Consider the following 16,234-nt stretch of genomic DNA (forward strand, 5'->3'; position numbering starts at 1 on the left):
GGGCCCCTGATATCATAGTTCAACGCTGTATATAAAGACCTTGAAGCTTTCTTATATTTTACTAAAGAATTATACGAGTGATGTTAGTATTGACAGCATCTCAAGGTGTTTTTTTTATTGTTGAGGTTATATTGTATAACTATTAAGCAAATGATAAACAATATAAAATCTATGGCAATTAGAACTATAATAAGGCATTTGAATAAAATCACTTACTAAAATCATAACTCACCTGTCCAACGCCAGCAATTTCTTTTACGCTCTCATTTCCAATCCCTGAATCATCAGCATCAATTAAACTTTCAACCGGGACATTGTTATGAGGTTTCAGAAGAGCAAAGTTATGTTCACTTGGGTCCAGCGATACACAAACATCATACGAGTATGGCAGTGGGAAAGTACCAGTATTAAATTGAGGAATAAAACTGTGGTCTATTTGGGGATATGTGGCAATTGAGCTAAATGGTGTAGATGTTTTTGATTCTCTGTATTTAGATATGACTACAGACATAACAGTCAACATGAAGAGAAAAGAGATCAGTGCTATGGCGATTACCAAGTAAATTTTCATGTTTGACTGAGAATCTGATTTCATAGGCTGGTTACTAATTTCAGGAAGAACGTGCTGAAAATTGTCAGAAACGACAAGAGTCAATGTAACGGTGGCTGAGAGGGAGGGGATTCCATTGTCTTTTACTATTACCACAATTCTGTGCCTTAAAACATCTCTTTCTTGGAAAACACGAGCTGTTCTGATCTCTCCTTTATATTGATCAATGATAAAATGTGATGTTTCAGAGTCCTGCAAAAGATGATAAGAGAGCCAAGAATTGTGGCCTGAGTCAGCATCCACTGCCACCACTTTGGTCACTAAAGAACCTTGTTCAGATGAGAATGGAACCATGTCATACACTGCAGACCCTCCAACATCTGATGATGGATAAAGAATGTTTGGAGAATTATCATTCTGATCAATAATGCAAATTCTTAAAGTTGTACTGCTGTTTAAAGAAGGAGACCCATTATCTTTGGCCATGAGGAGGATTTTAAATTCTCTTTCATGTTCATAATCAAATGACCGTTGTGCATATATAACTCCCGTAACTGGGTTAATAGAAAAATAAGAGCTTGCAGGAACCTCCTCTGTGTTGTTGCTGATAATGGAGTACATAAGCTTAGCATTTTCTCCAGCATCTTTGTCTATTGCTTGGATACTGTATATTGAAGCGCCTGGTTGATTATTTTCTAATATATGTGCAACATACATCAATTTTTCAAATTCAGGTTGATTGTCATTTATGTCTGAAATATCCACTCTGATGATTTTCATAAAAGTTAGTGGTGGAGAACCTTTGTCCTTGGCTTGAACGGTGATATTATAATACAATCTTATTTCTCTGTCCAAGGTTCTTGTTGACACAATTTTGTAAAAGTTTCCAGAAGACAATGATAATTTAAAGGGTACTGAACCTATTATTTGACATTCCACTTCCCCATTTTCTCCAGAATCTAGATCACGGACTTTTATTAATGCTACTACAGTTCCAGGTACAGAATCCTCAGAAACAGGTGTTGTTATTGATGTAACTGATATCTCTGGAGCATTGTCATTTTCATCTAAAATTTGTATCAGTACTTTGGTATGGGAGACTAGACCACCACCATCCCTGGCCTGCACAGATATTTCATAATTTTTGATCTTTTCAAAATCTAAATTTTCTTTAGTTTTGATTTCTCCACTTACAGAATTAATAGAAAATGAACGGCTGAGATGTTTTGAAGTAGCGCTGAAAGAGTATGTTATTTGTGAATTGGTACCTTCATCTTTATCATTTGCACTGACACAAAGAACTGTGGAATTCAATGGGATATTTTCATTTATGTTCACCTTGTAAACCTCTTGTTCAAATAAAGGAAAGTTATCATTCATATCTGTAATAGTAATCCTAATTAATGTTGTCCCGGTTTGCATAGGACTTCCTCCATCATATGCTGTGAGCACTATTTCATGGATGCTTTCTTTTTCCCGATCTAAAGGCATCTCTAATACAAGTTCTGGAATCATATTGCTGTCAGTACTTGTTTTCTCCCCTAGTACAAAATATTTGTTTGCAGTAAGTCTATAGCTTTGCAAAGAATTTACACCCACATCAAGATCTTCTGCATTTTGTAAAGCAAATCTCACTCCTGGTGATGTGGATTCACTAATTTCTAACTCGATTATATCTTGAACAAATCTTGGAGCATTATCATTTATATCCCTAATGTCAACCTTAACATGAAAAACATTTAGTGGATTCTCTATCACTGCATCAAAGGACAGAAAACATTCCTCTGTAGTGCCACACAGAGCCTCTCTGTCTATCCTATCTGCAACATACAGATTTCCATTTTCTAAATTCACTTTGAGATATTTATCTGAAATATCAGAATCAATACGAAGGTTTCTTAATGAAATCTCCTTAATGTTCAATCCAAGATCATTTGCTAAATTTCCTATTGATGATCCTTTTCTCATTTCTTCAAATATGGAGTAGTGAAGCTGACCATAGACTGAATGATAAAGACAGGAAAAGAAGAATGAAAGGATTACTTGCCATCTGAATCCTTTGAATGTCTGTGTTTGCTGAGTTTTCCACATTGCCCTTCTAGAATGAGAACATTCCAAATGAAGCTTCTTGCTGTATTTGTAATCCAGATAGAAACAGACAGAAGATAAAACTACAGTTTCTTTCCCAACAGATATATCCACTGTACTGCACGAGAATCAGAAACAATTTGATCCCTCCTTGTAATTCTGTAGTATGTCTGCTTTATAAAAGTACCCATGGATTTCAAGGGTTTCTTAATATTAGTGAACAGCGGCGCTCAGAGGCACAACTACGGAACTGCAGATATGGTTGGTAAACAGAAATAAATGCACTGCTTTTGACATTATTTCCTTGTTTTAAAATACTTATGAGCTATAAATTAAATATTCCTACATTATATTTTTTAAATTACTTATTTATTATGTGGGTATTACTGTCCAGTCATGAACATCATATATGGTAACAAAAGTAACAAAAGTATGGTTTTGTAATATATTATCACTAAGATTTGCTGCTTATACATAAACAGGAACCCAATATTTAAAGAACATTTAAATCCTTGAACTAACAATTAAAAAAGTATCCTTAATGTGACTTTTATCTTTGTAGTACTTACCAAAAACAATCCACAGTGAATTGCAATTTGCCTCAAAACTGCTATTGCATTAAAGGGGACCCATCACCCAAATAAATTATTCAAAACCCTATTTTATCACATTAGTCAAGCAAAATGAACTTTAATTACACCATATAAATTATTTGGATCTTGTTTCCTTCAGTCTGGGAATTCATAATTATAACAAGCAGGCAGCAGCCATTTTGTGGACACTGTTATTAAGACAAGCCTTGTATCATCTCAGAATCTTGTTTGTGCACCAGAATGGGGTGATGTCCATCCCCATGCCCTGGCTACACAATTAAATCGTGAAGAGAACAGGGGGAATGTGGGGAGAGCAGTGACATCTAGGAAGTGCTGAATGGAAAGTAATTGTCTGGCCCGCCTCTATGCCCGTGGCATAGAGGAGGGGCAGACAATATTTGATTGACAGCTAAGATTTTTAAATGAGTTTACAACAGCTATGAATGCTTTAATAAAAAATAGAAATTGGATTTCATGTTTAATTTGAAAAGGGCTTTTATTATACAGATTTTTGTGTCTGGGTGACAGGTCCACTTTAATAACAAAACACAGCATTGCTCTTCCTATACAATACTACATATATGGTACATATGTAATTATGTCATGGTTATTTTTCCCTGCAAGAAGGTAGATTCAACAAAAAAGGTAACACTTTTAGGTTTAAGGTTAATCTATGGGAAAAACCCAACAAAAGGGTTAGAGCACATACCTTAATAAATATTGCAAATATACCTTTTATTACTAACATCACACTACAGGTATTGATCAGTTATCCAGAATGCTTTGGACCTGTGTTATCCTGGCAAATATTTAAACAACATTTAAACTAATGTCCATAGATTGATGCTCATAGATTTATGCTAGTGTACTTCACTTTGCATATAAGGTACTGTTTTATTATCACACTGATTGTATATTAGTGAAAGGTAGACTACATATAGTTAGTTAAATAGAACGCAAGGTAACTTTGGTAGGACTCCTTATGTAACTTAATGCTTATTTGCAACTGAACCAAAATGAACGGGGCTACATTAAACAATATACCTGACATAAGAAGCTTTAGCTAAACAGACACATTATAAAACCTCTAATATAATAATGTCACAGCGTATTTTAATCATAATTATAATAAAATAACCTTTAATATAATAAAGTCATGGCTTTATAAAACAGGTATATGAATGAACTTAGTGTTGGAATAGGCTGGTTACTGCTTACAGATTGAGCAGTAGCCTATTACAGCACTTAGAGCATAACACCAGGAAAATGCTTCTTGGCACTCACAACATCTCCAAAAGATTCAAAGCTTACATGAAAGGTATATCAAACTTTAATGCTGCATTCCAACAAGTTAAGGGCTGAGAACCCCCAAAACATAGGCTAATGCCTGCCCTGGTGTGCTATCAGGACACACATGTGAAAGTGAAAGGTTGTAAATATACATACAGTACATCATAGAGGTTAAAAAAAAAACAACACATGGCTAAAGACAGCTCAAGTAAATCATACCAAACTTCTGGCTGATTCTTTTCTGATTCCAGGATAGCAAAAAGAGATTTTGTAAATGGTAATGATTACCATTCTTTCTGTTTCTCAATCTCAAGGCATCTTTAAAACAAGTTCTGGAATTGTATTGGCGTCAGTACTGGTCTTCTCCCCAAATCCATAATGCTTGTTTTCACTAAGTCCATAGAAAAGCATTCCTCTGTTGTGCCACACAGAGCCTCTCTGTCTATCCCGTTGGCAACATATAGGTTTCCATTTTCCAAATTTAAACTAAATTATTTCTCTGAAAATTTAGAAACAATATGAAGATTTCTTTGTGAAATGTCTTTAATATTTAATCTAAGATCTTTTGCTAAATTTCCAATCAACATTTCAAATGTTTTCTGATCCGTCTCTGCAATATTACCAATGAATCTCCAAAATTTCTTATATACAGTATTAGTGAACAGCGGATCTCTGAGGCACAGCTGAGGAACTGCAGTCATATGTATTAATGTATTGTAAAAACAAAGTCGGATATTGAAATATTCAAATTTTTCTCTTGAAAATTCAAATTTTTCTTGTGCTGCATAGTTTAAAGATGATGACCTGTAAGCTATGTACAAACTTGAGCATTAAAGTATTTATATCAGTCTTTGTTAAGCAAGAGGATTGGCATATCCTGCATATGTCTGATTTTTTAACATACAGTAGGGGCTACATTGTGCAAGAGCAGTTGCCAACTAGTAATTCGTTTTGAACAGTCTACTGCGTTAGACAATTTATTCAGGCTGCTTCCTTTTTATTCCTTTTTTATTATATTAAAGGACGAGTTTCCTTTATGAAATTAAAGTTTCTTCAGCTTTGTATTATAAGTAACAGTATCAAAAATGTAAATCCAAATAAAAAAAAGGAATGTATCAGATGTTCAGAAGAAGCTCTCATGAGATCTTACAGTTAGCAGGATTAGTGGCACAAAGAGCAAACTTAAGTTTTCCAAAAAAGAGAAAGTTTAACACAATATTGCAGGTGGAGGCCAGAAGAAAAGATGTAAAAAAAATAATAGTACTAGTAGTAATAGTAGTAGTAGTAGTAGTAGTAGTAGTAGTAGTAGTAGTAGTAGTAGTAGTAGTAGTAGTAATCCATTGAGACCAATCTGCTTTCAAATAGTTGCCCTGTAAAGGCTATACTCTGACTGATTGCTATTATTGACTAGACCTAAAGCAAACTTTGCACCTTTACATGTTTTATTATTAAAGATATGCTGTAAGATGGGTGCATTGTACATTCCAACAAAACTCTATTAGGGAGAATTATATTTAACATTTAAATATATCCTCGCCATTTGAAGGTCTCACATCTATAGCAATCTATCTGCCTGTCTACAAATGCAAGGATACAAGGAGTCACATGAGCCATGTTAAATGCATGTTAAAGGGCAAGTTAACCCCCCAAAAAAGTCATAAACACATATATTTATTCAAGTATACTATATGTGACTATATTGGAAACCTGTTTTTGTTGATTGTTGAATATGTTGATTATACTAATCAATTATTACAAACAGTGTAAAAAATTATGGAAACATAATCTATAATGACTTTGTAAACCCCAAATATTCTCTAGAACCAAAGATTGTGCCCCTAAAGCCATATAAATAACTAGCTGTAGCAACATTACCAAAAAAGACACACAATTGGGTACCCTCTCAGCAGTAAGTTAAATTACCAGTTATAAGAAAATGTGCTTACAACAAAAGAATAAAAACCAACCACATCAAACAAAGCCAATACTCATGACTATCTATATAATGGTGCTAAATGTTTATAGTACAATTAGGGGCCGATTCACTAACTTCGAGTGAAGGATTCGAAGTAAAAAAACTTCGAATTTTGAAGTTTTTATTGGGCTACTTCGACCATCGAATGGGCTACTTCGACCTTCGACTATGACTGCGACTTCGAATCGAAGGATTCGTAGTAAAAATCATTCGACTATTCGACCATTCAATAGTCGAAGTACTGTCTCTTTAAAAAAACTTCGACCCCCTAGTTCGCCATCTAAAAGCTACCGAAGTCAATGTTAGCCTATAGGGAAGGTCCCCATAGGCTTGCCTAACTTTTTTTGATCGAAGGATATTCCTTTGATCGTTGAATTAAAATCCTTCGAATCGTTCGATCGAAGGAATTATCCTTCGATCGTTCGATCGAACTATCTGCGCTAAATCCTTCGACTTCAATATTCAAAGTCGAAGGATTTTAATTCCTAGTCGAATATCAAGGGTTAATTAACCCTCGATATTCGACCCTTAGTGAATCGGCCCCTAAGTCTCTACTCCTGAAGTTTATTAATTTAAAATCAACAAAAGAGTAATGTATATGAAAAGTCACTGATGAGTAGGGATGGGCATTTTTCTTCGCCTTGTTTCGCCGAAAAAATGACGCCCATAGACTTGTATGGCGTTGTACAAAAAAATTTTGGCGCCCAAAGACTTTAATGGGTGTAGGCGTCATTTCGCCGGCGGCGAATTTTTGCCGAAATGAAACTGGTGAAATTCGCCCATCCCTACTGATGAGTTCCATGATCATATTAAACTCCAAGTTAACATCTTATATCATTATACATTTAAAGAACTTACATTACTATTAGGCAACATTATTTTTCATTATTTATTCAAAGATGAAATTCAGTATGTGACACAAATTGCCTTTTAGCCTTTTACAATTAGTGGAAGTATTATTTCCTATATAATCTCACAGTTGTTAAAATTGTAAAAAGAGAAAGTACTGTAAAATTATTTACAGGGTCTTTATCTTACAGTTTTTAGTAAATTGATATTTTACAAGGATTACTTTACACAGAAACTCAGTCAAGTTAATAGACCAATAATTCTCCAACTTGGCTTTTTGATCATGTACCCTTACACAATTAGGACTTTTTGACTTAAAAGTCTCTAATATTTACAGCAACATCGGAACATTATCCAACAGTTGTGATGCAACTGCATTTTATTAGCAATAGAGCAATTGATGATAACAAACAAATCATTGGACTGGAAGATGAATGTATCTTATAACCTGGACCCATGTAAAATGATTCTTAAGAATACACTATATGAACATTGTATATATTTATATAAACAAACAATACTCACCGTATCACAAAAGTCATAAAGAAAAACAGCCACTCACCTGAGCAACACCAGCAGCATTTACATTCTCTTTTACACTTTCATTTCCAATTTCTGAATCGTCAGCGTCAATTAAACTTTCAACGGGGACATTGTTATGAGGTTTAAGAAGAGCAAAATTACGTTCACTTGGGTCCAGAGTTACACAAAGATCATACGAGTATGGCAGTGGCAAAGAACCAGTATTAAACTGAGGAAAAAAACTGTGATCTATTTGGGGATATGTGGCCATTGAACTAAACGATGTAGATGTTTTTGATTCTCTGTATTTAGATATGACAGCAGACATAACAGTCAACATAAAGAGAAAAGAGATCAATGCTATGGCGATTACTAAGTAAATTTGCATGTTTGAATGAGAATCTGATTTTATCTTTTGGTTACTAATTTCAGGAAGCACATGCTGAAAATTATCGGTAACTACAAGAGTCAATGTAGCAGTAGCTGAGAGAGAGGGTGTCCCATTGTCCTTTACTAACACCACAACTCTGTGCCTCAAAACATCTCTTTCTTGAAAAACTTGAGATGTTCGCATCTCTCCTGTATGTTGATCAATCATAAAATGGGATATTTCTGAGTCTTGCAAAAAATGATAAGAGAGCCAAGCATTATGACCTGAGTCAGCATCCACTGCCACCACTTTAGTGACTAAATAACCTTTTTCCGAGGAGAAAGGAACCATCTCATATGCTGAAGATCCACCACCAGCAGATGATGGGTAGAGAATTTTTGGTGAGTTGTCATTCTGATCAATGACACAAATTCTCACCATTGCACTGCTGTTTAGAGAAGGATACCCACTGTCTTTTGCCATGATTTGTATTTGAAATTCTCTGTCCTGTTCATAATCAAATGATCTCTGTGCATAAATAGTCCCAGTTACTGGATTAATTGAAATAAAGGAAGTTGGAGAAAGTTCTTCTGTATTGATGCTGGTTATTGAATATGTAACTTTAGCATTTTCTTCACTGTCCTTATCAATTGCTTGGATGTTATATATTGATGCTCCAGGCTGATTATTTTCTTGCACATATGCAATATAGGTTATTTTTTCAAATACAGGTGCATTGTCATTTGTATCTGAAACATTAAATCTAATGTTTTTTCTTAAAGAGAGTGGAGGGGAACCTTTGTCCGTAGCTTGAATAGTAACATAATAATGTGAACTTTTCTCTCTATCCAGGCTGTCTGTTGTAATAATTTTATAAAAGTTTCCAGATGATGACAATAGCTTAAAAGGTACTGCTCCAATTATCTGACAGTCAACCTCAGCATTTTCTCCATAGTCTGGATCATGTGCTCTGATTAAGGCTACAACAGTCCCAGGTGCACAATCTTCAGAAACTGGATTGGTTATTGAGGTAAGTGATACTTCTGGAGGATTGTCATTTTCATCTAAGATCTGTATCAATACTTTTGCATGGGAGACAAGGCCACCACCATCCTTGGCCTGTACAGCGATTTCATACATTTTTGACTTTTCAAAATCTAAATTGTCCTTTGTCATGACTTCTCCACTTTGTGAATTGATAGCAAATGTATTTATAGCTTGTTTTGATGCAGAACTGAAAGAATATGTTAGTTGTGAATTGATTCCTTCATCTTTATCATGGGCTCTGACATACAGAACAGTAGAATTCAATGGCAGATTTTCATATATGCTTACTTTATATACCTCTTGAGAAAACATTGGAAAATTATCATTTGCATCTGTAACAGTGATCCTAATAAGGGCTGTACCTGTCTGCACAGGGTGTCCACCATCATATGCTGTAAGCACTATTTCATAAACGTTTTCTTTTTCTCGATCTAAAGATGTTTCAAGCACAAGCTCTGGAAATATGCTACTTCCAGTGTTTGTCCTTTCTGTTAGAAGGAAATGCTCATTTATGCTGAGTTTGTAGCGTTGTAGTGAATTTACACCAATATCAATATCTTCTGCATTTTCTAGAGCAATTTGTGTTCCAGGTAAAGTGGTTTCGCTAATTTCTAACTCAATTATCTCATGAACAAATCTTGGTGGATTATCATTTATGTCCTTAATTTCAACCCTAACATGAAAAATATTTAGAGGATTCTCAATCACTGCATCAAAGGTTAGAAAACATTCCTCTGTTGCCCCACACAAAGCCTCTCTGTCTATCCTGTCTGCAACATTTAAATTCCCATTTCCAAGATTTACTATGAAATATTTCTCTGAGATCTGAGAAACAATGCGTAGTTTTCTAAATGAAACGTCCTCAATATTTAATCCAAGATCATTTGTTATGTTTCCTACTGATGAGCCTTTCTGCATTTCTTCAGAAATGGAATATTGCAGCTGAGCAGAGACTGTATGAAAAAGACAGGAAAACAGGAATGAAAATATTACTTGCCATCTGAAGCTTTTGCATGTCTGTGTGTGAAGTTTTTTTATCTCTTCCATTCTTTGTTAAGAAATATCCAAGAGAATAGAGGCAAAACAGGTAAAATCCACTTCCTTGGGAGACAAACAGATTAGTCCTTAGTATGAGAAGCTAAAATGGTTGTGATCCTTTGCAAATCTGCACAATGTTTGTTTTCTGGCAGTGCCAATGGATCTCCAAGGTTTCTAAATATTAGTGAACAGCGGCGCTCTGAGGCAGAAATATGGAACTGCAGATATGTATAGCTCAAAAATTAAAATGTATTAAGCAATGTTTGTACTTTTTATTTAAATAATAATACTGTTTTCATGAGTTTCTTCAAATTTATATTGCAGCATACATACCAACAAAACACAAATCCTTTTATACTTAATAGTATAAATAATTACTCTTTATATTACTGAATACTTTTACTGAAGGTACCATGTTCTTCTTAGATGATACAATATGGAAACTAAAATTTTTTTTCTATTCCTACTGTAACAACATGATTAATTCTGCATCCTTGTGCTGCTGTAGGATTTTGGCCATTGCTTGTACATCTGGATCATCCGCCACAATGTGAGACACCCATATCCTCCTTCATATTGTTTAGGCTTATCTTGTGCTTGCCGCACCTGACCATGAATCTCTTCAGTAACTCAAATGAAACACAGAACACTAGCTAATAATTGTCCCACCTACATAATATATAAAACTAAACATCACTATATAAAGATTATTTATTACGCGGATGCAAATTGAAAAATACTTGTGCAAACTGTAGTGTTTTACCCATGATTTGACTATTCTTTCCTAGAATTATTCCCATCATAACACAGTACAAAAATATGGACTTGAAGGATTTGTGGTGGCTAGTGATTGCATGCATCTGAAGTCGAAGTTTTGCCCCATCATGTAAGGACTGGTATAGGCATTCACTTGGATTTCCTTCCTTTGTGCAATATTCAGTAAAAGCAATAGTTATCACCTATAGGAACAGGAACAACATGCAGCAGGATGTCTATTCTAGGAGGTTGTTAAGTACAGGTAGGGTTGCCACCTGTCCGGTTTTGACCCGGACAGCCCGGTATTTTGAGGGGCTGCCTGGGTCTATACTTCCTGCCCGGTTTTCCACGGCGATCGGCCAATCAATGCATCATAGCCCCACCCACTGACACCACGGGTCCGCCCACTGATGACATAGCCCTGCCTACTGACATCACCGGTCCGCCCACTGATGTCACAGACACACCCACTGGCGTCACGGACCCCCCCCCACCCGGTCTCAGCCAGACATAAAGGTGGCAACCCTAAGTACAGAGCTCCCTTGCCCTTAAGCACATTGGACCTTTAGGTGCCTATCGTTTTAATGCATGAAATTGTGTGCCCATTATTGTGACTACCACGGTATCTACCACATATTAAATGAGCCCTTTATGTTGAAATTGTATCACTTATCTAAGATACAGCATTTTGATTGATCATGCTCTAATATCTCAGGAAAGCCCAGCACTAGATACAGAGGCTGCTCTGAGGTTCTTATTATTGGGAAAAGTAAGGGAAAGATATATTAGCAAGTTAATGGCAAATATGTATTTATAACTTTAAATACTTAGGGGCCGATTCACCAAGGGTCGAATATCGAGGGTTAATTAACCCTCAATATTCGACTGGGAATTAAAATCCTTCGACTTCGAATATCGAAGTCGAAGGATTTTAGCGCAAATAGTTCGATTGAACGATCAAAGGAATAATCCTTCAATCGAACGATTAAATCCTTCGAATAGGCTAACATTGAGTTCGGTAGGTTTTAGATGGCGAACTAGGGGGTTGAAGTTTTTTCTTAAAGAGACAGTACTTCGACTATCGAATGGTCGAATAGTCGAACGATTTTTAGTTCGAATCCTTCGATTCGAAGTCGTAGTCGAAGGTCGAAGTAGCCCATTTGATGGTCGAAGTAGCCCAAAAAACACTTCGAAATTCGAAGTTTTTTTACTTTGAATCCTTCACTCAAGCTTGGTGAATTGGCCCCTTATTGTTACCTGTATATACATATATTTATATTGTATGCACTACACAGTGTCCGATTGTTTTACTGGTCTCTGCATTGTGCTAATCTCCTCAAGTGAATGGAAAGCATCTGTCAAAACCAAAATGTATTGCAGCCAATATAATGACATAAACACAAACAAAAATATAAAAGATTGAAGTCAGCCTAGAAAAATATATATCCAAGGCTCTCCCACAGTTACGTCCCAACTATGATGCTACAGATATGGTTAGTGATGTACTATAAATATACAGAATGCATACAACGGACATAATATGAGGTTCAATTTTAATAATACCTAGAAGAAGATGCAATTGCAATCTTATTAATAGGAACTACTGTAACTGGAAACCAGTTTTAGATTAAATGTAATTGTTTTAATCAAAATAAAAAGAAGTCAAATATATGTGGTGCCTAGTTAGGAGAATGTAATTTGTAGCTGAAAATGAGTTGTTACTTTTCCTAAAACATATTTGCTAAGGATGATGCTAATGAACTGATCATGATTAGTCATATGCCACCCCCAACTAAGACACCGATAGACTGAGCAGGATTTAATGGTGCATTTAACCCAACACAAGGGAAATGACACATCTCCTTTTCTTTTGTATTATTCTTCTTTAGCTTGATGCATCATGAAAGCCTGCTTTATTTGTATAAATACACAAAAAGTGATAAATACAAGAGTAATAGTTATCTAAACTGAATTTTACCCATAATCACAAAAACTGAAACAAGGGCTCACCTGCACAATGCCAGCCACAGGTGCAATGTCTTTTTCATTTCCAATTCCTGAATCATCAGCATCAATTAAACTTTCAACGGGGACATTGGAATGAGGTTTAAGAAAAGCAAAGTCCCTTTCACTGGAGTCCAGAGTTACACAAACATCATATGAGTATGGTAGTGGTAGGGTACCATTATTAAACTGTGTGAGAAACCTGTGATCAGTTTGGGGGTATGTGCTCAGTGAACAAAACGATGTTGGAGATTTTGATTCTCTGTATTTAGATATGATTGCAATCACCACACTCAGCATGAAAAGAAAAGAGATCAGTGCTATGGCGATAACCAAGTAGAGTTGCATGTTGGAATGAGAGTCTGATTTCATGGGTTGGTTACTAATTTCAGGAAGCACATGCTGAAAATTATCAGCAACTACAAGAGTCAGTGTAACAGAGGCTGAGAGAGAGGGTGTCCCGTTGTCCTTTACTATTACCACAACTTTGTGCCTCAAAACATCTCTTTCTTGAAAAACTCGAGATGTTCGGATTTCTCCTGTATGTCGGTCAATCATAAAATGTGATATTTCTGAGTCTTGCAAAAAATGATAAGAGAGCCAAGCATTGTGACCTGAATCAGCATCCACTGCCACCACTTTAGTCACTAAAGACCCTTGTTCAGAAGAAAAGGGAACCATCTCATATGATGCAGAGCCACCTACATCCGCTGATGGGTAAAGAACTAATGGTGAGTTGTCATTTTGATCAGTGACACGTATTGTCACTATGGTGCTCCTGTTTAGAGGAGGATACCCATTGTCTTTCGCCATGATTTGGATTTGAAATTCTCTGTCCTGTTCATAATCAAATGATCTCTGTGCATAAATAACCCCAGTTACTGGGTTAATGGAAATATATGATGATATAGATGGCTCCTCTGTATTCATGGTGATAATGGAGTAAATGAGCTTAGCGTTTTCTTCACTGTCATTATCAATTGCTTGGATGCTGTATATTGAGGCTCCTGGTTGATTATTTTCTGATATATAAGCAAGATAGTTTGAATTTTTAAATACAGGTGGATTGTCATTGATATCTGAAACATCCAATCTGATAGTTTTCCTGAAAGTTAGTGGTGGAAAGCCTTTGTCTGTAGCCTCAATAATAATACTATAATGTGGGCTCTTTTCTCTGTCCAAGTTGCTTGTTGTAACAATTTTATAGAAGTTTCCTGATGATGATAACAATTTAAAAGGAACTGAACCTATGATTTGACAGTCCACTTCACCATTTTCTCCTGAGTCTAAATCATGGGCTTCAATTAATGCTATTACAGTGCCAGATGGAGAGTCCTCAGAGACTGGTGTAGTTATTGATGTAACTGATATTTCTGGAGCATTGTCATTTTCATCTAAAATTTGTATCAGTACCTTGGCATGGGAGACTAGACCACCACCATCCCTGGCCTGCACAGATATTTCATATTGTTTTGCCTTTTCAAAATCCAAATTTTCTTTAGTTACAATTGCTCCATTTATAGAATTGATGATAAATGCATTTTTGATTTGTTTTGAGGAACTACTAAAATAGTACGTAATTTGTGAGTTAATTCCCTCATCTTTATCATTTGCACTGACATAAAGAATGGTTGAATTAATTGGGATATTTTCATTTATGCTAACCTTGTATACCTCTTGAGTAAACACTGGTAGATTGTCATTAAAATCTGTAACAATAATCCTAATGAGAGCTGTCCCAGTCTTGCCAGGATTTCCACCATCAAATGCTGTAAGCACTAATTCATGGATGCTTTCTGTTTCTCGATCTAAAGTGGTCTCTAATAAAAGTTTTGGAATGGTACTGCTGTCAGTGCTGGTACTTTCTGATAGTACAAAATATTTATTTTCACTTAATTTATAATCCTTAAGAGAATTTTTTCCAACATCCAGATCTTCAGCCTTTTCTAAAGCAAACAGAGCTCCTGGCAGTGTGTATTCACTCATTTCTAGCTCAATGATTTCATGAGCAAATCTTGGGGGATTATCATTTATATCCTTGATATCAATCCTCACATGAAAAACATTTAGGGGATTCTCTATCACAGCATCAAAGGTTAGAAAGCATTCTTCTGTTGTTCCACATAGAGTCTCTCTGTCTATCCTGTCTGCAACATAAAGGTTGCCATTTTCTAAATTGACACTGAAATACTTTTCTGAAGATCGAGATATAATACGAAGTTTTCTTACAGATATTTCTTTAATATTCAGTCCAAGATCATTTGCTAAATTACCAACTGATGAACTCTTTTGCATCTCTTCAAAATTTGAATACTGAAGCTGCCCACAGACTGAAACACATAGACAGGATAAGAAAATAGCAAATGTTACTTGCCATCTGATTCCCTTGTATGTCTGTGCTTGCTGGATCTTCATTGCAGTCAATCCTTGTATAATATGTGAAATATCCAAAATGAACCTCGCTTTGTAATCACACCATAGACTAGAACCAAATTTAAAACCCTCTGTCTTGTGAGAATGCTCAGACAATATGCATGGTATTTCTAGGTTGTGCCGAGTAAGAGTCCAAAAATTCTCCATTGTTTTCATTAGTGAACAGCGGCGCTGTGAGGAATAAATGGGGAACTGCAGACAAATCCCAGAACCAGGTATTATTTATAAAAATTATAACAAGTTCTACATTTTAGAAAGAATATATTTCCCTGTTTGTTTTCCTTTATCGTTAATGCATTCATTTGTGCTATACAAATGTAATAATATAATACAAATAGACAAAACCAATAATGAGATTGCATTTCTCATGAGTATTTACAGTCTATGAAAGAAATTAGCACTTTCTTGAATACTCTTCAAATTTTAGCCTTATCAAGTCAAAAGTTGCCTACTTTTAGACAGACAGTGTATGTATATTTATTAATCCTTTATCAATATAGAAACATATAAAACACTTAACTGATTGGGAAAATGGCATCAGTAATCTTGTTAAAGGAATATAAAAAGGAAGAGAACAAAGGTTGCCCACAAATGCATTAAAGGGAACATGTGACACATATATGTAAGAGTTTCTATAATTATAGTTTCTATAATTATTAATTAAAGTATTGTCATTCATTATTCTGCACAGAAAGCTATTAGTGGCTGATCAAGTGAGA

General features: G+C 35.4%; 1 protein-coding gene across 15 annotated transcripts in view; it reads right to left on the minus strand.

Moving 5' to 3' along the window:
- Positions 1–16,234, minus strand: part of LOC108713304 (protocadherin gamma-A4) — a 203,329-nt gene that overhangs the window by 119,534 nt on the left and 67,561 nt on the right. For 2 of the 15 annotated variants that reach the window (XM_041588779.1, XM_041588778.1), the window contains exon 1: positions 13,089–15,677. The exons of 9 other annotated variants lie outside the window; for them this stretch is intronic. In XM_041588779.1, coding sequence (XP_041444713.1) covers positions 13,089–15,671 — 2,583 coding nt within the window. In that variant the 5' untranslated portion in view covers positions 15,672–15,677. Of the gene's footprint in view, positions 1–232; positions 2,774–7,907; positions 10,451–13,088; positions 15,707–16,234 lie in introns of those variants that run through there. 4 more of the 15 variants (XM_041588788.1, XM_041588784.1, XM_041588802.1 and 1 more) reach the window with 3 other exon arrangements.

The sequence above is a fragment of the Xenopus laevis genome, chromosome 3S (genome assembly GCF_017654675.1).
Source record: "Xenopus laevis strain J_2021 chromosome 3S, Xenopus_laevis_v10.1, whole genome shotgun sequence".
Lineage (NCBI taxonomy): Eukaryota > Metazoa > Chordata > Amphibia > Anura > Pipidae > Xenopus > Xenopus laevis.